General features: G+C 38.2%; 1 protein-coding gene across 1 annotated transcript; it reads left to right on the plus strand.

Moving 5' to 3' along the window:
• Positions 1–13,301: 13,301 nt before the first annotated feature.
• LOC137292034 (chorion-specific transcription factor GCMb-like) lies at positions 13,302–19,036 on the plus strand. Its single transcript, XM_067823586.1, has 5 exons — positions 13,302–13,364; positions 15,163–15,412; positions 16,089–16,303; positions 16,668–16,758; positions 17,067–19,036. The coding sequence occupies exons 1-5, from the start codon at positions 13,302–13,304 to the stop codon at positions 18,236–18,238; spliced, it is 1,791 nt and encodes a 596-aa protein (XP_067679687.1). The 3' UTR covers positions 18,239–19,036.
• Positions 19,037–21,896: the final 2,860 nt, after the last annotated feature.

The following is a 21,896-nucleotide window of genomic DNA, read 5'->3' on the forward strand; positions in this document are numbered from 1 at the left end:
TGCTTGTTTGACGTTGACGTTTTTTGTTGAAAGAAACCTATACTTTCATTTTCCCGAACCAACAAGTTATTTTATAGACTTTGGTTAACTTTCGACCATTTCCGAGATTTTTTGTCTGACGCTCCGAGTGAGAGCTTGTTTGTTAGCTATTTCAAAAGCACTTGATCCTTTAACGAGCCTATCTTTTGAGACAAAAGGTTTAATCAGAACCATGACGGTAAAATGTATAATTTTATGTCTATAACATAGATAAAAAAAAATATAAATTTATTGATCACCTAAATCTAAAACGTGTTGTTCCGTAGCCAGCTTTATTTATTTTACAAAGACAACTGGTATAAAAAGTTCCTTTCTCTTATAATTGTGTGCGACTGATCCATTAGGTGCATAATTATGCATTCATATTCATATTTTGTGGGGCAAGCACGTCTAAGTAGTGACCTGATAGGGGCTTCTTTGTGCCGCTGTCTCTTCATCGTGTAACTTATATGTTGCCGGCGGGTCGGCCCCTGGCCCTATAGAACTGCTTACTCCCAAACACAACGTCTCTCATTGTGTATATCATTCCCGCTGAAAGAGTGAGGAAGGATGTGGCGGTGAAAAGGCCACGGATGACTTAACTCCAGGCAGGGCCACACGTAAGTCTCTGTGTGTGGAGTTCATGAATGCAGAACGTCATTATCCGACCACGGCGTAAGAGTGTCGGCCATCTTATATTGTAAATTTCACTGTCAATCACTCCCGGTGGTCACGTGCTGTCTCGATCGGAAAACATGGTGTTGTCATAGCATTTCACCGCTGTTTCATATTTTTGATTTATTGATTGTGAACGTATTTGTAATAAGAACTTTTGTTTGGGTTAGGCACATTCAAAAGAATTTGCTCATGTCAGTGCTAATTTTAGGGTTCTCTTTATAGCAGACTGAAATGATAATTAATAAAGTACGACAGACTGATGACCGCTTTGATTTCATAATAAGCTCTATAGTTTCCTTCAATCTCACGGAGCTTGGGACGCCATTAACCGTGTCAAATACAATACACAGTCGTGACATATATTCTAATTCAATATGAATGTTAATGTTTAAGTGTTCACTGGCTTTGACACGCTGTTTGAGGTTGATGAAATAGATATTATCACAGGACACATCATATTGATATTATCAACACAAAATTTAATTGACTTCCACGATGATCTCAAACTGTTCTTACCGATAAAACAATCAGATGAATATTTCCATCATTAGATAGTCGAATTGTACAACAAACGTTGGCTTTAGCTGAGATTTGTCATGATTACTTGTGTGACGTTGTAGTTGCTTTTACTGGGAACTCATCAGGAGACTGGGATTGGTAGTTACTGGTCTGTTGCCATTGGCAACTACTCTAGATCTCTAGATAATAAAGTTCCTTGGTATCATTCTTTCAGACTGTAGCTGTCGTTTAAGATGTATTCAGCGTTGCTAATTTTTACGAAAGGTATACACTCTCTTGGGTTAAACCTTATCATAGACGTGACAAGAGAACGAGCAATCGTGATTAACTGCCGAAGGGTCATGAAAGCCGATAGAGAGCTTGAACCATTGATCTTGATAGATGAACCATTGACAAGGTCCCCACTCCCACCCTCCCTTTGGGATCTGGCTGAGATATCGCAAATATCTCTTGATGAGCTGAAGTTAAATGGTCATATTATTTTACACAGTGACATTAAAAGAACAAGTTTTTGTTCATCATCGCATATAAAAGTTCAAACATTCGTTTTCTTTTAAAATAATATAACCATGCTGCTCAGATATTCCTTGATGTATATTTAATAGCTTGTTTCTTGTGCATAAAGGCTCTTTAAGATGCCATATTTTTATATCGACAGCATTTGTTTGACCAGATGGTGACAAAAGGAAAACATAAATATCAATCATATTTTTGAAATCGTAATGTAAAATTTTCCCGCAGTAGGTTATTCAGATAAGAATAGAATTTATACAGGTCACAGAATTGAAATACAAATTGTTATTTGTTTTCTTTTCAGATGTGAAATGCAATGCAGTCTGTGCTATGAAATTACTAAGTATAACCTTATGACTCATTATTTATATCATAACGTCAAAAGCACTGAATACGTAAAGGAGAGGCACAGCCAGCCCAAGGTTCAATGTCTTTTCCGACGCAACGCCCATTTAATAATGAACCCCGATAGAAATACAGGAGTCACAATGAATATTAAACCGTGCGACAAATACAAGCACTTCTTCAGATACGTCTTAGTCGCATGCTCTGACATTACCAGAACAAGACTGAAAGAAAAAGCATAATTGTGTTTTGACCTGTGATTATACCGGGTAAGCTTGAAGAAAAATGGCAAGATTATCAAGAGTTGCATAGGGGCACTAAGGCCTGTATTTAGGGCATATAAATAGTAGGGTGACGGGCCCACCACGCCCTCTTTGAAGGAATACCAGCATTAGCCAGCAGGTATTGCAAGGACACTTGTACATGTGCACAGAACTACTTTATTTTGGTACAATATTCGCATGACAAATTCATTATCAACACGATCTTGAACTAAAGCATTTTTGAACGGTACAGAGCGACTGGGTCATTAAATCTGAACTGTCGGTTCAAATGAATAAGAGAAACTATATTCCAACTCAATTGAACTTTGATAATATTAGCCGCTGAGGAAATATGTTTGAATATCGAAATTGAAAAGTGATGTTTTTCTTATTTTTCATTTTTTGAAATTTTGAATTTTTGTCGTTTTCAGATTTGGATCGTTTGGAAATAAATTAGTCGCATATTCTAAAAATATTTCATCAACATAGATGATTATAGTAATTTTGGAATGCGTTACAGAAGAGCTTCTATATGACTGGGCAGGAGAAAGTGAATTCACGTTTAAATCTTAACTTACAGTGAAGTCCGCGGGATATCTCGGTGAAAAAAAATAGTGAAAAAAAAGTGAAATTCAATAAAATCTCTCGCCGGGGTAACGAGGTAATATGCATAGTCGGGATTTTCATGGATCATTAGTGGCTGTTATGAAAACTTAATTGTGTTTGTAATGCGAGTAAATGAACCGTGTAATAATTATGTCACTTGTGTTTACGACAATGTAATATATATCTATTATGATAATTTCACCGCCCACAGAATGCATGGTGCCTCACCACCAGACCACGTGATAACGATTGAGCAGAGACTATTGGAGCTAACGAGCATCAGACACTGTATACGATTAAATGACTAGACTGATTTACATTTAGTTGATTCAAATATTTAACATGTCAGTAAAATATGTAATGAACCCTAGAGTCAACTTTGTGTGCGGAATCTGTCACAACCCCTAGTGCACAGTACACAGCTCTTAAAAGACTCCACGAATCCGTTGAAAATGATCGGATGCTGGTGGTCACGTGAATGCGTGGCTGGTACAGCAACGTGCAGTAAAGTTGGACAAAGTAATGAGACCATGTGTTCCAGTCCACCAAGCTGTAAATGGGACCTAGTAAGTCAAGTGGATGCAAGAGTTGTATGATCCGCAGGAAGTTGAGATTGATAATACGATGTGCCGTTGACATCCAATGATGAGAGAAAACAAAACGCGTGTGAGCAGCCCAGCTAGACATCGGCGCTGTAAACAGATCTTATAAAAATAAACAAATGCACTACCAAGCATTAAGGGATGGCTAAAATGTAATGAAATGTAATATATGGTTGTGGCGTATGTGATACAACTGTTCCATTGCATTTTAGGCCTATGTTTCAGGCTGGACTTGTTTTACATTTTATGGTACAAACGAGTTTCTTAAATGCCAACGTTCTTTTTTCCGTCAGTGTTTCTGGTTGAATGTCGTCATCATAGATGCATCTTCGTATAGTTTAATAATTTGGTTTCAGATAATATACTATATACATTCATATCATTTCAATGAAGGGGGATCCTATAAGAGAAGAGGATATAATTTTAGTGGGATTGTACGTGCATAAAGGCCGTCATCTGGTTTATGTAATCGGGACTTAGCGATGCCTTAGTTCTCAGGGCCTCATTTCACAAACTACTAAGGTGACCGTAACTAAGTTAACCTTTGTAAAGAAAGGGAGTTAAGGTTAAGCGTAGAAAGGTTGCTTCGTGAAAGTAGCCCCTGATATCTGTCGAGATCAGTATTCTGCCTGACTGTCTAGTCATGCCCCAACAGCTTGAAGTGTTTCCTTGGGAGTATTCATACGTTCGTCATTAAAACATAACGGTATCTATAGAAATTCACAGAAACATACACTCATATCACACTGTAAACCTACAATGATGCCAGCAGGTGTGGTTAGACGACCTGGCAGGTACTGTCCTACCTGTATAGTGCCCCAGCGCAGATGTCGTCACGGTCATCATGGTGCCGGTGCAGTATCCCTCATGTCATTTGCATCACCATAATCACAGATCTTTAATCTCGAAATTCTGTTTCCTAAATCTTTTATTCTGTACCCTAAATAAAAATATCGCAATACAATTTCGATAAAAAGTAATTTCTTTGATTTCCACTTTAAAATTAAATATTGAGTAATAGGTTTATTCCGGTAGAAAGTTTGATTTCATGCACTACTGCACGACGTTATTATAACCGCTGGAGAATATATTGCAGGTTATATTTTTTAAAAAATGTTTTTGTCACAATATCTTTACTTTAGCCATTCGATTTGTCGTATGCTTCATAAGGCTGAACACATGCGACTGAAATTACTATAACACAATATTTTCATTAAAACGTGAGGTTAAAGTTTTACTACAGTGGTTAGGCATGAGATGATATGTACTTAAACGAAATGAAAACGGCCCTGTTTACCTTTCCATTGAAGATTAACATATCAAACAAACAACAAAGAATTATGCGGGATGCATGGTAGTAAAACAAAACAATAACAGACAACATGTTTCCGTCGCCGATGTATTTACCTTATTGCATACTAACTCCATGAATTTATTAATATTGCAGCTTCAACCCGCATATGTAACGGTAAAACGCTTTGTCGTCTAGTTAGAAAGCTCAGCATATTTTGATAAACATGCAATTTTGTTCTTATTATGAAAATAAAGCTTTCGTCGAAAGAAGTTTTTTTATTGTGGCACATTAGTTGACAAATGTTCGAAAAATCATTTAAGCACATGTCAGCGAGTTCCTGATCACACGAAAAGCTAATATTTGTGCTACACATTACAATGACTTTCCAAACAGTAGGCAATATGCTGACTTCTGAAAGTACTGGGGCTCAAACTGAAGCTTATGAAACATTTTTATATTTTTAATTACATTAAAAAAGCATTATGTAATATTCTGGTAAAAAACAACAACATTTGTTTGATAGTTTAGAAGCTGAATTGAAGGATGCATTGCTTTCACTTGTATTTTTGTATTAGAAGAGATTTTAGACATTGCAGGACAAATTGCGAAAAAGACTAATTCTGAAAATTGGTTATAAAATATTTTAATCCAAATAAATCTTAATATAGTCTTTTCTATGCAGAGTATTTCATAGTTATCTAATTGACAAGTTACCTTGTTTACTTCTAAAATGGTTACAATATTGAATTGGTTAAGATATTACAAAGCTTACTATATATAAGTCAGCATATTTCATAGTGTCGATCACTGAATTGTTTGCAGACCGTGTCGTACAGTTGTAGAGCCTCTGAATGCGGACTCAGATATGTACTCATGATATAGTCACAATTGTACAATAGACTGTACTTTTCGCAAACATTTCTTCTGAAAGGAGAAGGGGTTGTGTCATCTCTAATTATGATGGAGGGGACGCTTTTCATGCAAGCCACTTGGTAAAGGGAAATAACTCCTCGTGGGTATGACGTTGAATCAGCGCAAAGGAATACCCGGGACTCCAGTCGAAGTAACCGGTACGTTGTGTCCGGTTGCTACAGACAACACATCACTCTTCAAACTTATGTTTTCACCCAAATACATTTGTTAACCCCTAATCCTGTTTCCATCGAATCCTTCACTTCTTTAAAATACAGCACTAAATTCGAATCCAGCGAATAACTAGCGATTGTGTAAAAAACACACAATAGGCAGTTTGCAACATGGCATCCAATGTTCGAGTAAAGGACGATCGAGTTACTAGATTCGTTCTAAGCTTCAAATAAACACATTTACTTCACGAAAAGCAAATGTAACTTGTTTTTTTTTTCAGGAGAGTATAATTAAGACTATACGAATGTAATTTATTTATTTCAGCATCATTTCATTACAATGGGGTGTTTATTACAACAGGCGACATAATATCACGTGGTATAATATGTACTATTGAGCATGTGATTTCTATCAGGAATAATTCCATAATAGACTACAAGCTGGAATTATGGAAGAAAATGAAACTCCACTGAGAGACAGGTAACAGGTAAATTCTTTGCAGAATTTCTGCTGAATATGGAAACACTGAAATATGCAATGAACGTTACAGAAGTTAAGGTAAGGTTTTCTGTCAACAGAATACCCATAAATGATCATAACATCAAAGAAGAAGGCATTCTCGCCCAGGTACTCTTTAAATTTCCCATCCCCGGTATTTCCCAGACTCAAGGGGTTGCGCAGGTAAATGATTTATCGTGACTTTCAGTAAGTTAGCGGGAAAATCCGCCAGTTCAGAGACTATTTGTGATTGTGAATACGTGTGAATACAATTTACTCCGCCACAATAACAATTTATTATTTGATACACTGCGTGCAACACATGATTCATCATTTGCCATGTGATTGTGTAGGTAATACGATTATCACAATGAAATCCAAACTAAAACAAGTATTGGCCTCGATACCCTCCACAATGTTTCAGTATAAAGGTCAGTGGAAAAGAATACTCCGAGTCCATTTAGTGCGAGGGACAAAATTCCGTGAAAATTAAAGCGACTTCAAGTAACCATGATTGCCGTTTCTTTTATATGATCCTCCCGTGTTGTGTGAACTGTCATTGTTACGAAATGTTGATACCGTTCAAATAACACGAGAGGGAATGACGCCCTCTCTCCGATCAACGGGATATGTGCAATTTTAGAAGGAAGGAAAACCTAAACAAATCCTAATGAAAGTTATCACAGCTACCTGTATTACTTGGTACTGGTAACGTTGAACTGATCTAGAAGATTTACTTTTTTCGGGAAAGCGAGTTTTGGTAGAATTTACAGAAGTAACGGAGGGAAGACAAAATGCAAACTACTGTAAATACAGCAAAGCTAAATACTTGTATCTTCGTTTAGATGTATCCATTCATTTTGGGCAAAATTAAGTTGTATAAGAAGTCAAAACAAAATTTAGTGAGGAAGAAGTTAAAGGTGTAAGGCAACCGGGTATGTGTGATGATTTTCAGGATAGTATTTCACACACCAAAAATGGACACTTCAAAAGTCCCGAAATGACCTGGTTCTAAATTGTCCTACGGGATCATCTACTTAGGGAGCATACACTCCGGATTAAGTTGCCATGGCAATATTTTCCTTGTAGCAATAATAACTTACACAATGAAAGGCAAACTAATAAGAAATTTATTATTTTATAAGAAAAAATGCACTCCTTCATCGGGCGAAAAGTGCTGGGAACATATTTATTTACATGTGAGAACAACAACAGTAATACGATTTGAAGTCGGACACCTTACATGAGGAGCCAGAAGTTAGCTGGCACTGATTGGTAATCGTAAGAAATAGAATAAAACTTGGGTTTCAAGACGACGAACGATCATTTTAATTTTGTTTATTCTTAGACAGAGCAGAACATGGCCATTGTCTGTACTGTTTGACGTAACTCACTCGCTACAGGACACTCCGACACATATCTGTTTTTTAAGTCATAAAATTATTTTATTTAGTGTTACAATGCTGGTACGTGAACGATAAACGCTCGCTGTTTTAGTGGGTGAAACAAAACCCTTCTAATCGGGGCTTTGATGTGAAATCAGCCTTGCCATTGTTCGATGTGAAATATCTTCAAACAACCGGCGAGCAAAGGTGATTATGTTTTTTAATTTTATTTTTTTTCTTCATGTTCTGAAAATTGTCATGATAGGAATCCAATGTTTAAACGACAGCTACGGCTTCATGAAGGGAAACAAATAATAGTAATTGTATTTGATACTTCATCTTTTCTATGAAGCCCCTATACCTATAATCGCCCTGAGGAACCTTCTTTGTTGTTATCCCCTCATATGACTTTATAAGCCATTAATAAAGTTGTCTTTACGGAAAACATGGCAAACCATGTACTGAGAAAAAAATATCAACAGTCATAAGATACAGGAGATGGCCATAGTTGTATTGTTGATTTACGGTTTGTGATATGGTTAATATATCAGAATATTTTGCATTACTGTCAGTTACCTTACATAAATTTAGCAATCATTTCCTCTATATATAACCCTAAAATCCATAACAAGACATTTCATCGAGTTTAAATAGTCACAATCATTACCACCGCACATTGGCCTATAAATCTAGTTCTTCAAGAAAGCATGCTTTCTACACAATGCTAACTTTTTTAGAAAAAAATTTGCGGTTTTACGCGTCGACTGCTTTGTAATCTCATCAATGTCACGACAAGTTTGGATAATGTATTTCGATTAGCATATCACTCGTGTGGGTTCCGACCAAAAACCGTTATTCTTGTGACGTCACGAGTGAGAACCGTTAGGATTGGCCCGCGGTGAAGGGAGGTAGGATTCTCTTGCGGGCTATAAATTACCACGTGGGTCTCAGCGCGTGCGCGTATTTTGTGTCGTGTATTTGACAGAAGAGCAACAGGCCGACTCCCTCAGATAGTAAAAACCGCCGTCAAAGAACAACGGTGATTCATTTTCAAGAGAGATTGTGTGTGTGAAAAAAACAGTGTGAACAAGGGTGTCACGCAAGGCGGATACCTATCCCCTTCATCATATCATACAGGTTAGTATTTTCTTTAGCATTTGTAAAATTGTTACGGGTTCGTTCATCTTTACATGAATTTGTTTAAGTTGACTTATCCGTTATGTATTTCATAATGAATGTATTTACACTGACGTATATAACTCATCATAGTTGATATAGTAGGATAACATTTGTGTTGTTATGTTAATAATATCAAAATAGGTGTAGGTTACAAACTGACATTGAAATATACTTGTTTGAAATTCTGAAAACTGACTGAAATTTTTAACGAATCATTTGGACTATACATAGACTATAACTTGGTGATTTTGGTAAAAACTTGATATTAAACGACGTGATAAATCTATATGAAACCCGATTTCGGAAAGCGTGTTTCGTATGTGTCTTACACGCTTTCAGTATCGTATATTCTTAGTTTCCTGTCGTATTGATTTAGCATATTAGTTTCCTGTCGTATTAAATCTGCATATTATATTATATTATATTATATTATATTATATTATATTATATTATATTATATTATATTATATTATATTTACGGGACAGAAAACACTTTAACTTACCCAATTGTGTTTACTGGCGCAATTTGATATATAGTAACAAAGTAATAGGAAGTTTATGAATGATTTCGCTGACACCAGAGAATAACCTTTACTTAACTTTACTTTACTTAAGTAATTTTACACATGCATTTGTCATTCAGATGGATCTTACTATATCATAAACATTAGTACACCGTAACATTGGGTATATCTCGTCAAAATTAAGATGACTAAATGTTTAGTTAAGAGAGTTAACATTTACGCCTTATCGAAACAATTACAGACATACAGCCAGCTAACACTATAGAAGCTATTTATTCCTGACATTCTAAATCCTCGAAACCGTTTAAACTCAGCTTTTCATACGTTCCCACTGTGTGATTGCACTTAAAATATGATGGATTTGAAGAATTAAAATGAAACTTTCACAGAAGGTGCTTTTCATGCGACAGAAATGTCAGCTGAATATGCACTTTTAGGAAAAATATCAGCATGAATCCAAAAATATGTTCCGTATCAAATATCACAAAACAATAAACCGGTAAACAAATGAGTCAATCCTTCAAGTCTCCTAAATATTTTTCTCAAACGCCTGTGACAATTAAGTAAAAATCAGGGTTCGTTAAGAACGAGGCACCTCGGAATAGGGGATTATTCAACACCGAAATATTGTCACTAACTGCTGGATGCGGTTGACACGTACTTTATTGGATTTTCTGACGTTATTCTTATTAGGGATTCAAGCAATACACTGACCCCTCTTGTGGGCTGGGCACGTGCCATGACTGCTGAAGCGCGTGCCACAGACCCTTAAGACATCAGCGCGGCCCAATCACCAGTCATATTTGTCAAAGCAGCCGGCCAATAATAGCGGCGGATAATTTATAGTCGGTAAATTGGGTAGAGTCGTCCGTAACGGGATTACCTCCCCTTCATCGCTTGTTCCAGATACGTACATCGCATGATACTTTATACTGTGTTGAATTTACTGTGCTACATGTGACACGAACTTTTACAACTACATCCCGCATGCTCCATTGTTCATGTTAAACAAATAACGGATCGAGTGTCAATTATTAAGGATCAACATTTTGTCTTTCCCGCATTTTCGTAAGTGTTTTGCCTATCAACCTCACCTATCTATTGCTTGACACTGAAAAAGGAGTTAAATGTTTCACGTAAACTGAAACGTGGGGAAAGTAACTTGCTTCATTTGTTCCGAAACACACTGGGTCTCTATGTACTTACCTGGCCATGCTTGTCAGTTAACATCACGATGTTTAGATCACTAGCACATGCGTAACAACTCTAGGTAAATCGTCTTTGAGTAGCATGTGATGATCTCTGATCTTTAATCTTGGTAAATCACCATGATGTCGTTGGTTGTTTTAACCGCCATCCTTGTTTTTTTTTATTTCAGAGTGTGAATTTTGGATATCAGTCTTTTGATGCAGCGTATAGAAGGGCTTAGCTCCTTATGAAAACGATTTGAGACCCCATGATATTTACATGTGCTTTTCCTTACAGAAGTGAAAACATATGCACTTAGAAGATACGACGGCAGCCATGCCGTCAGCTCGAAGTCTCACTCGTACCCCTCAGCCAGGTCTTCCACAGCCTATCGATGCGCCGACCTTATCCCCTCCAGTTCCTAGGAACGTCGACGTTGGCCACACAAAGTCTACACATCAATGGGACATCAACGACAGCGGTCTTCCATCGGTGAGTTGTTTTGGGTTTAAATTTCTGCACATAAGGAGTGCCTCAGGGTTGTGTTTTGAGACGTTTGCTGTTAACTTTAATTTCAGATACGTGTCCAAATTGAATCTTTTTTAACATTCGGAATAAACCAGTGACAACAATGAGCTAAACTCTCTGTTGTAAAGGGGAGATTCGGAATGTTCAGACGTTACAAATCGACAATAGACGGTATGAGCTGCTTGAATCGATAAACGTGTACCTGATGTTGGGGAACTAGGTTTATAAGCTGTACTCAGGAATAATCAGTATAGAACACTCGTTACCAGTTTACATTGCATAATTCATTCAGTATAATTCAAACAAATGCGTTAGATTAAAATAATATATGCACTTGCTAACTTAACCCTGGCTTTGCATCCCGACTTTGGGTTCATTGTCAACTTGAGGCCGTGTCTGCCCGCAACCAAATGGTAACAATTAAAGAACGCGTATACAGGTACTGTTGAACATGGATATGGGACAATGCACAGGAACATCACATGTGTGACCCTCGATCTCAACAGGGAAAAATTAGATATCCTTTCCAACAGCAACCCGGGCTACGAAGCATGGCATAGTGGCGTCTCGCGCGTGCCGATGACCCCCAGCTTTATTTTGAATGGGTAGGATTGGTGGATGTGATTGGAGGGGGAGTCGGGGGGTGGAAAAGGATAGGAGAGGGGTTATGATACAGGGACGACGACAGGTTCTTAAATTACTGCCACTACAATGGACGACTCGTTGTTTAGAGTACACTCCAAAGCCGAGGAAGGCTCCTAACTGGGCATTACTTGAAACCACAGACGTGTACGTTCTAATGCCACTTTAAGTTACAATGTTTAACATAACCTCACAAAAATTGCTTAATAAACAAACAAACAAAAAACACACTAAAAACCAAACCCAAACCAAACAAAAAACCCCAAAACAAACAATTCAAAACCAAAAAACCAAAAAACAAAACAAAAACAAAACAAAAACAAAAGAAAAAAACAAAGAAGAAGTGGTTTTAAAAACAAAATCATTGGATCAATCACTATTATATATTCTAACAACAATATCATGATTTTGGATGGATTATGTGATGTGCAAATTCTAGAATTCTAGTTATAACGTCATTTTATTGAGTCGGCGTGACCGCGGGGAGAAGTCTTGTAGGGTATGACTTTTTAATTTTCATCAATTTCACTTTGGTTCTTAATTCGAATTAAACATCAATTTGCACAGGTCTGAAAGAGCACAAACCTGCATTCAACGTCTCTATTTCAATTCTACCCGAATTAATTTGCATTGAGAACAAATGAAATATATACATAAATTAATTACACGAAATCCAATCACTATGCAATCTGGCACCTCATACCTTAGTCTTTTTCCAGCCTCTCATTTTCAGTCGGAGAATATTTTCACAAGACGGAGAAATTGCTAAGTTTTTGTTAGACGTGTCGATGTCTCTCTTTCTCGCCCGCATGGCATGTGGCCAGACTGAGAGCCGGGGGAGAAATATGGATGCCCGCATCTCTGTTTGAAAAACCAAAACAAATGCTCCGATGTAGAAGCATAATACACCTAAAACTATGCCGCACTGGTAACTAAACGAAAATAACACATAAACCGAACAAAGGGAAGTGAGTCTTGTATGGTAAAGAAACTTTTCCTTTAAATGTTTCTTAACATGAAAACATCTTACAAATAATGTTTGGTATCCTCAGCTGCTCATCGTTTGTAAATGTTACTGTATTTCAAAGTCCTAAATTTAGATCCATTGTTGAAGTTCAAATCCATTTCGGGGAGGATTTTGCCAGTGCAATTCAAATGACGAGATATTGTCTTTCCGTTCCTAAAGAAGAGGATTCTGGTTTAGAATTAGGGAGGCGTAATGTTGGCATAATGTCCTGAGTTATGGCGGTGGTTGTATTTGATAGTGGTGGACAAACGGTCAAAATTAGAGCCATCCGGGTTTTGTCATTTTGACTTGTTAAGTATACTTTACGAACCAACTGATGACCAACACTTATTCCGTTTCTTAAAACACGCTGTTTAAATGACACATAGCCCACAAGTGTGTCCTCTCCTGACACCTTATCTGTACCATGTCGCCGTTCTTCAAAGACGGGGTGTGGACCGTAGGAAATAACCAGTGGCTACTCGACAGGGTAATTTGCGACTTTTGGTCAAAGTCAGGACGTCCCTTTATTTAAAACCTGATAATCTATCATTATAGATGACTCCAGAAAATGAGACGTTTGACCTCAACACTCAGCAGTGGTCAAGGCAAAAAGGTAGCGACATATGTTGGACTTAGCCCCCCAAAATGCGTGCTCAAATCTATTCTGACGTTTCGTACCAAGAGGTTAAGGAGTCCTACTCTCGCCTGTGTTGATTAATTCTTCTTTGTATTCTTCTGTGACAAAACCACAGACAGCCCCTTTTCCAAAATGGATACATTCAAATAATGCTATAAGTAGATACGTCATGGGTGATAGTTGTGTTCATATTAGCGACTTAACTCTTGTCATACTTAAGTTCGACAAGTTTCATGCTGCAATATACTACTGACATACACGTGAAAATCTTATTACACACATGTCCACTGTTTATCGTCGACAGTGTCAGGCAATTTCCACTCGAATGTGACTCAACATCAAATTGAATACGTGTCAGTTGAAGTTAATCACTGAACTCTATCTATGATATTTCTATACGACGGCAATAGACAATGAAGAGAAACCACTAATTGCCAAGTACAGCATTCCGACCTACAGTATCGCTTCGCGTCTCTCAACACTTTATGTATACGAACACAATGAAATCGTTGGGACATTCCAGTCTGAGCAAAACCTCTGTGTAAAATTCTTGTTGACAGCTGACAGTGTGACTAGACATTACAGAAGGGCTAATTCGGCCCGAAATTTCGCAAATCCAATCGACAATAAATAAACTACCCTTTTAAGTTAGCTGAAAAGATCATTTTTGAAGCTATAAAATTCAAGAAGCGTAAAGTCTGAATGAAAAACACACTGTCTACTCAAATGGTAACACAATATTGTGTAATGAGCCTTCTTTATGAATAGGATTACACATACACGCAGAGTCTCCCTGATTCCTGGTCATTAGCCACGGATCATATTGTATTAAGATAGCTCGTTTGTTCTATTTTGGAGAGGTTTAATTTGCCAAAACATGAGTAGGATGAGGGTACGAGTAGGACAGAAGATTTGAACCAGGCCGAAAACCTGAGAGGTTCCTGTTGAAATAAGACAAGGAGGTGATGCCAACCCGTTCCCTTGTGGAAGGGGTCGTGATGCAATAACAGACATATTGTGCGCTATTAAATTTTATTTGCCATTTTGATTGAGACCTTTTTCCTTCACCTTTCGCATTTAGCAATCTTTAGTAAACTCTTGAACGAATAAGTATCCCTTCTCAACTGTGAAACGTAATATTCCAAACTGGATACAAACTCTTATACTTGAATTCGATATTTAATGTGTTTACTATAAAGTAAAGGTATTTTGTATACATTATAAAGAATGCAAGAATATGTTTTAAAAGAGTCAGTGGATATGTATGACACAAAGATGTGCAGTTATATACAGTTAATATGTGTATGTATATGAAATGGATTTAAAGACTGATATGCTTCGATATGCATTATAATACTGACAAGAGGAAATCACTATCCAAGAAGGAATGCATTGTATAGTGATCATCTATATGCTTATGTCAAAGAGAGTACGAGATATTACGAATACTGATAAAAAGAGCATAATTCTGAAAGTGTAGATAGCAATAATATGTTCATAATGTACGTCAGTGTTTACGTACAATATATACAATTGAAAATTTATGGGTTTGACTCTTTATGGGTTCTTTTGAAACATGATTTTCTCAAAGACTCAGAGAACAAAATGAATATACTTCACATGTTTTAACCTTACATTTTTTTCACAGGTAGTCAAGTTCGATAAGTTCCAGTTATGGCCAAACGGACATGCGCGGTACGTGTACAGCCCGGAACAGGAAGATGGGCGGCGGCACGTGAGCGGTTGGGCCATGCGCAATACAAACAATCATAATTCACTCATTCTGAAGAAATCTTGTCTTGGCGTGCTTGTGTGTAACCTCGACTGTCTCCTAGAGAATGGCGAGAAGGTTCATCTTAGACCTGCTATCTGTGACAAAGCAAGAAGAAAGCAAATGAGTAAGTTGCAAACAACTAAATCATTTTTGAAAGCATTAATGAAATCATTCTGAAATAAATAAGTTAAAAGTTTTTTTAAAGTAACACATAATAAATGATTACCATTGACCTTCGAAGGTATGTCGCTAATAAGAAATATGCTTAGGTAATATTGTCTTTTCATTGTTGACCTGTGAACATCCGGGTTAAAGTTCATCTTCAGTAACCCATGCTTGTCATAAGAGGCGACGAACGGCATCGGGTAATTAGGCTCGATGACTTGCTTGGTCATATGTTCCCAGTGGCGTAGATCGATGATCATGCTCTTGACCACTGGATTGTCTGGTCCAGATTAATTACATACCATTGCTAAGTATAAGAAAAGCCAGACATATCGATGTCAACTTCTTTATTGTGGAATACACAACGTTTCGGAGCGGATGCTTACTTCGTCATCAGGTGAAGCAAGCATACGCTCCGAAACGTTGTGTTTTCCACAATAAAGAAGTTGACATCGATATATCTGGCTTTTCTTATGCTTTCCACTTCTAAATGCCTTTCAAAGATTGATTGCTAAGTAGCTGGAATATTGCGCTGTGCGGCGTAAAACAAAACAAACAAATAAACCAAACCAAACTTTTCTTCGTTACAACACGAAGGCGTGACGATTAATCTCAGTTCCGTGTTCCTTCTTCAGACAAACCCTGTCCAAATCCATCATGTTCTGGACGTCTAGAGTTGATGCCATGTCGGGGTCACTGCGGCTACCCGGTAACCCACTTCTGGCGACATCTCAATGGGGCCATATACTTCCAGGCCAAAGGTTACCACGACCACCCCAGACCAGAAGCTAAATCTGTTGCAGAGAGTCGCCGCCATATAACCGGAAGTCGTCAGTGCAAGAGCGCAGGCGTAAGTAATGTTTGTACAATGTATATTCTGCATAAATAGTTTGATTATATCACACAATGATGAGACCAGCATATAGCAAATACAATATGATGGACATTATTACCCCGGATAACCCGAACCGATAGTGAGTCGCTAGAGAGTTAATCTTCATATCACTTATCCTACCAGGTACCCATTTTCTGCTGGGTGAACTGACACAATTTTGAACAAACTCATGTGTTTGGGATGAAACCACATGCATCACATGTGCTTTGTTGTGGGCATTACTGTGAAGTCGTAGAATTTCCCAGAACGCAGCTGTCAGTAACGTATACGGTGTGTGAGAGGCAACACTCCATTCAATCTGTCACTCCATCGTTTTCAGGTCCCAGATAACGTGTACACAGAACGTAAGCGTCACGCCAGTGAACCGTCCTTGGATATTGCCCAGAAGAAGTTCTTCTCCTCACAAACAGGTACGTCATACACTTACATCCGGTAGTGATTCAGGGTCATTGAAGGTAGTCGGTACCAATATCCTAGTATCCCTGGACAAATATACTTACAAGAGAGGGATGTAAACTTAAACATTTCAGCCGATTCGATATTAAGTAGCCATAAGATGTAACCAATGTAAATGGGCACTGGGGTACACAGTGAAATATGTATCACATTTGGTTTATATGTATTGTTAAACACATACCTCTTAATCAAGGCAAAGTGTTTGCATATGGTGTTAAAATTGTCTGACCATGTTGAATTATATTTTTGTACTCTCTTACAGAAGATGACGTCATGTGTTCCTGCCCGCCGTTTGAGTGCACCTGTTCCAACTCCCGATCGTATAAAGGTTTCCTGCCAACTTGTGATATTTTCAAAGATCCATATCAACCAAGTGCCTCCATTACGCAGATCAGCATCACCAATGCGCATGCCTCGACGCCATCATTTGATCATCGACTTCACGCTCCCGACTACAACCGATCTCGAGCTTCTACCTTCCATGGGTCATCTTCCTTGCTGTACGACGAGGGAAAATTCCCATCATACACAGCAACCCAGCCGTCTCTGTCTGTTTCCTGTTCGACGAGCCAAGGAATAGGTCAGATCCCTAATTTCAGCTCGATGTTTGAACCAAACAGTCGTCAAAGAGATGATTCTTTGTTCTTTAGGTCCGATCTGTTCTCAAAATCGTTTTATGACGCCCCAGAAATTGACCATAAGACGTCAGCTTTTATCCCTACTCATTCCGACCCGTCAACTGGGTACACACGTTTTGATGACGTCACTAATATGGACGCAGCTAAAGGTAACAATGCAGGCGTGAAGTCAGAGCCAGATCTGAGTGACCCGTTCAACTTCTGTCCCAAATCCCGCATTGGAAACATGTGCGACGGACACATTGACCCATCGTTCTCAAAATACACAGACAAGTTTCCAGATATTCCATCCATCCATTCTTCGGAAAGATATTTCTCTATTTACGGTGCCGAACAGACAAATCAAGATCGTGCAAGCAGTGCTTTCTTCTCCACGTGTAAATCAAGTGATTCTCACGAAGCAATCGGTCCCTCGTCTCCTCCAAGACGACTTGAAGAACTAAAACCGGTTCAACAAAAGTCCCATCCAAACGAAGCCCCTAAAACGGCTTTTGACGTTCTTCAGAACAGTTTTGCTCATTCAAACACCAAAGACACTGACATTCCGTGGATCCGGTTCCGAGAACCTCCCAGCTTTGCTACCTCGTCATGCTCCACGCCAGGGTATGGTAACGGAAATTACAGACAGTTACCAAAAACTGATACGCAAAATCCAAACATCCACGGAAATGACGGAATCTCCAGACTTCCTCGTTACCATAGCGACTATCTCCAGCACCAGAGTAGCCAATCGTACCAGAACATAAAACAACAACTTTGTAATCACAGTATAAACATCACTCTAACATACAATTAAAGAACAGTCCGTCAAACAATCAAGTTGTGATACTGTGAAATATTCAGAAACTCTATTTTTATGTTCAAACTTTACATTGTTTTTGTCAGTTAATGAGGTCTGGTGCGCAGTCACTTATCGTCTTCCAGTTACTGTCATGAGTCTCCTACATATCTGATATTTGTGTGGACGATTTTTGAATCCAGTTATGACAAATCCCGTATTGGCGTAACATAGTGAGTGAGTTTAGTTTTAACGCCGCTTTCAGCAGTATTCAAGCAATATTACGGCGGGGGACACCAGAAACCGGTTCTCACACTGCAGCCACGTGGGCAATCAAACCCGGGCCTTTGGCGTGACGTGCGAACGCTTTACCATAAAGGCTACCATAACGCCCTATGAATCACTAAATAATCATGGACCGATGTTCAAGAAAGTTACCTGTGCACGTTGAATCTGGTCACCGTGTCTGGAAAAGTGCATGAATTTATTCTCATGATGCCTTTCAGACTTTCATATTTACATGTACCATATCCGTACGAACGGCCAAATGATGTCCTTGTGAATACACTCTTGTGACACGTGTATAATTGTTACCTAATGTTATTGACCGTTGTCTCATTGATATTAGTGCCTTACCAAATGATATTATATTTTTGTTATTTGAAAGGTGCTATGTAAAGTCATGATGAGTTAATTTATCACCAACCGGGCTTTGCAATATAACGAGTTTTTAATGTGCTATTCAATGCTGTTGTTTTAATTGTCATAAACATTGAGCATATCTGGAATGAAGCGAATAAACCTGTTTCGTTTGCAGATGTTTGTGTTGCAGTTTTGAATACTATACATTTTTAAAATTCGATATTAATACAGCGCACGCATCCATACAAGTAGTACGTCCTCAAAGTGTTCCCTTCATCAACGGATGTCTTCTTTCTGTCATTCTTTAACCTACTCAACTCTCTGGGGAGTATTCAGCTCATGCTGCATGTAAGGCGCGGCGTGTTATGACACAGCCTCACCTTGACAAGGTACCCAGCTGGGTGGGACACAAAGTCAAAGTATTTTGTTACTGACCTACCTTGAACGCTGCTGCTTTTTATATGTGGTCAGGTCAGGGAAATGGAAAGGTGGTTAGGCATGGTTTCTGTGTTGATTTCGTGTTCTCTAACCCGATATTGTGGCGTTTTAGGACAGGCAGAATGGTTGCCGACATAATGGAAAATAGCGACAAACCACTTTACGCATAAAAGCAGAATGACCTTGCAATTCTAACTACACGTTTTGATGACGTCACTAATATGGACGCAGCTAAAGGTAACAATGTAGGCGTGAAGTCAGAGCCAGATCTGAGTGACCCGTTCAACTTCTGTCCCAAATCCCGCATTGGAAACATGTGCGACGGACACATTGACCCATCGTTCTCAAAATACACAGACAAGTTTCCAGATATTCCATCCATCCATTTTTCACGAGCATGTGCTTATGAATAACTATCAAAGAAGAGATGATGCCCGGTGTTCGCGAAAAGGTGAATATAATAGCATATTTCGGGGACGCAGATGGCCTAATGACTGGACAGTCTTTCGTCCCATAGATGAGCCAGGATCCGCTATGGATACATATCTAAGATTCATATGGATTATGATCCTAGGTTTGTCAGAATGTCAATCATTCATGACCTTAGACCTCGCACTATTAACCACAGATGTGTCCCTTTCAGAATGATATTGTGTGAGTGAATCAGTATTGTAGCAGTATCACGCAGGTACGCCTCCTCTTTCAACAGATGTAGTCTAAGTAGAAAAAGAAATTACAAAATATAAAATACACACTCCCCACACACTCCCCAAATAGAGCACAAAATGGCAAAACGATATCTCAAGAAATCAAAACATCACAAGAAATATCTGAAAAAATCGGAAAGAGTAATTGTAGTTTCAAAAAGTAATGAAAAATGGTTTCAGTGATTTTTATCATGGCATACTGTATCAAGAAACCAGATGGAATGCGGATTCTAAAATGAAAGAAAGTCTATGAAACGATTCCGACTAGCCATTGTTCATCAGTCATTATACCCGACTTTCGTTAAGTTGAGCGCCCCTCCCATGTCACCCATCACAAATACATGCAAAGGCAAATCAGTTGTTTATCTGAAAATTGACAAAGCGCCTGAAGCAGTAGTTCCGTTATTATGAGTAAGTAAGTATGTATGGCTTTAAGCCGCATTAACCATGTCCTACAATATCACTAACCTTTGTTTCAAGATGCAAACTGTTCTGATATGAAGCCACGTTTATTTTATTTTGATTGAAATGCCTTATTTATACAGCCGATCTGGCAGCCAAGCGGTTGCACTGTTCTCTCGTCACTCCTAAGGCCCTGGTTCTATTCCCAGTATTTGGTTATCGCTTGAATAGTACTCCAGACGACGTAAAAACATACCCGATCACTCTCACTATGGTCATTTTTCATCATGAGAAAAAAAAAAGTTTTCATTATATAAAAAAATACAAAGCCAAGGTGAAGTCTTTCCGCGAGTAGACGAAGTTATCAAGTAATGTTTAATACCCGCTTTAGTGTCTATCGTTGATCTAAATCTTTGTTATGGTTTACATTCCTATAACGCTACTGTTGTATGGTTGATGATTTCTGCGTAAACGCAAACAATGTCGTCCTCATAGTAATACAATTTCACCGCAGGGTTATTCATTACAAAGATATTCTTCTAAATCTTGACACGAGAAAGGTCACTAATATTATCGCGGAAACAATAGCGTCGTTATCCGATGCGCTTCAGTGATCGCCCGGACAACGGCCTGGAGTATAACACACCTAGTCGCGATGGTGAGTGATAAATGAACATTAATAGATATAATCCAGTACACGCCTATAACCTGATGACAGGAATGAAGATGAGAAGACATTGCCATGTATTCTTGGTCTCTAAACAGTACATGCAATTAATCATTTCTCGCTACAAACAATAGGAGACGCCAGTAAAGAAGCTCTTCAGTCGTTCACAAATAAAACTGACTCAGTCTGCCTCGTGAACTGTTCTTTTATAATGAGTAATATTAAGGAGAGATTTATAATCAATGATTGAGATATGAATGAAGCAATGGGCGTATCTTACTTCCTTGCCCTTTAAAGACACCGGAAAGAGACCCCATTTCCCACGAGAACCAAGTGAAATTTGTCTCTATTTTAGATATTCTTGAAATGTTCAAAGTGTGATATATTTATTCATATTACGGATGTTCTAAAAATACAATATAAGGAAAGGGTGTAGGGTAGCTTAGTAGTTACAGAATTCTCTTCTCAGATCGAGCACCCTGATATCTTTCAGAGAGCCACCCGTTGTGATTCACTGGGAATTGTGAAAAAAAAGTAATACAAAACAACTAGGAGAATTTTGAAAAACGATTTTCTTGAAACAATTTATTATTTAAACAAGTTTTGAAAGCCTATTCGTTACGAAAACATAATGGTATAACTCTTCTTTATCCAAACAATAAGCAAATGCATTAATATGCATTAATATAATCCCAGTTGATTATGAATACTCCCCACTGATTACTATAATACATGTACATACCTCCGTAATGCACACACATGGCCACAAGGCAAGTATGGTTGCTAAATGAAGTCTTACAACAGGTAACACGCACATATT

This window comes from Haliotis asinina, chromosome 7, assembly GCF_037392515.1.
Source record: "Haliotis asinina isolate JCU_RB_2024 chromosome 7, JCU_Hal_asi_v2, whole genome shotgun sequence".
Taxonomy (NCBI): Eukaryota; Metazoa; Mollusca; class Gastropoda; order Lepetellida; family Haliotidae; genus Haliotis; species Haliotis asinina.

Excerpts from the sequence above, each read along its gene's own strand:
- LOC137292034 (XM_067823586.1), top strand. The coding sequence starts at position 13,302 with ATGTCGCCGTTCTTCAAAGACGGGGTGTGGACCGTAGGAAATAACCAG. Across the intron at positions 16,304-16,667 it reads GTCAGTGCAAGAGCGCAGGC|GTCCCAGATAACGTGTACAC; the intron begins GTAAGTAATGTT and ends CATCGTTTTCAG. Across the intron at positions 16,759-17,066 it reads GTTCTTCTCCTCACAAACAG|AAGATGACGTCATGTGTTCC; the intron begins GTACGTCATACA and ends ACTCTCTTACAG.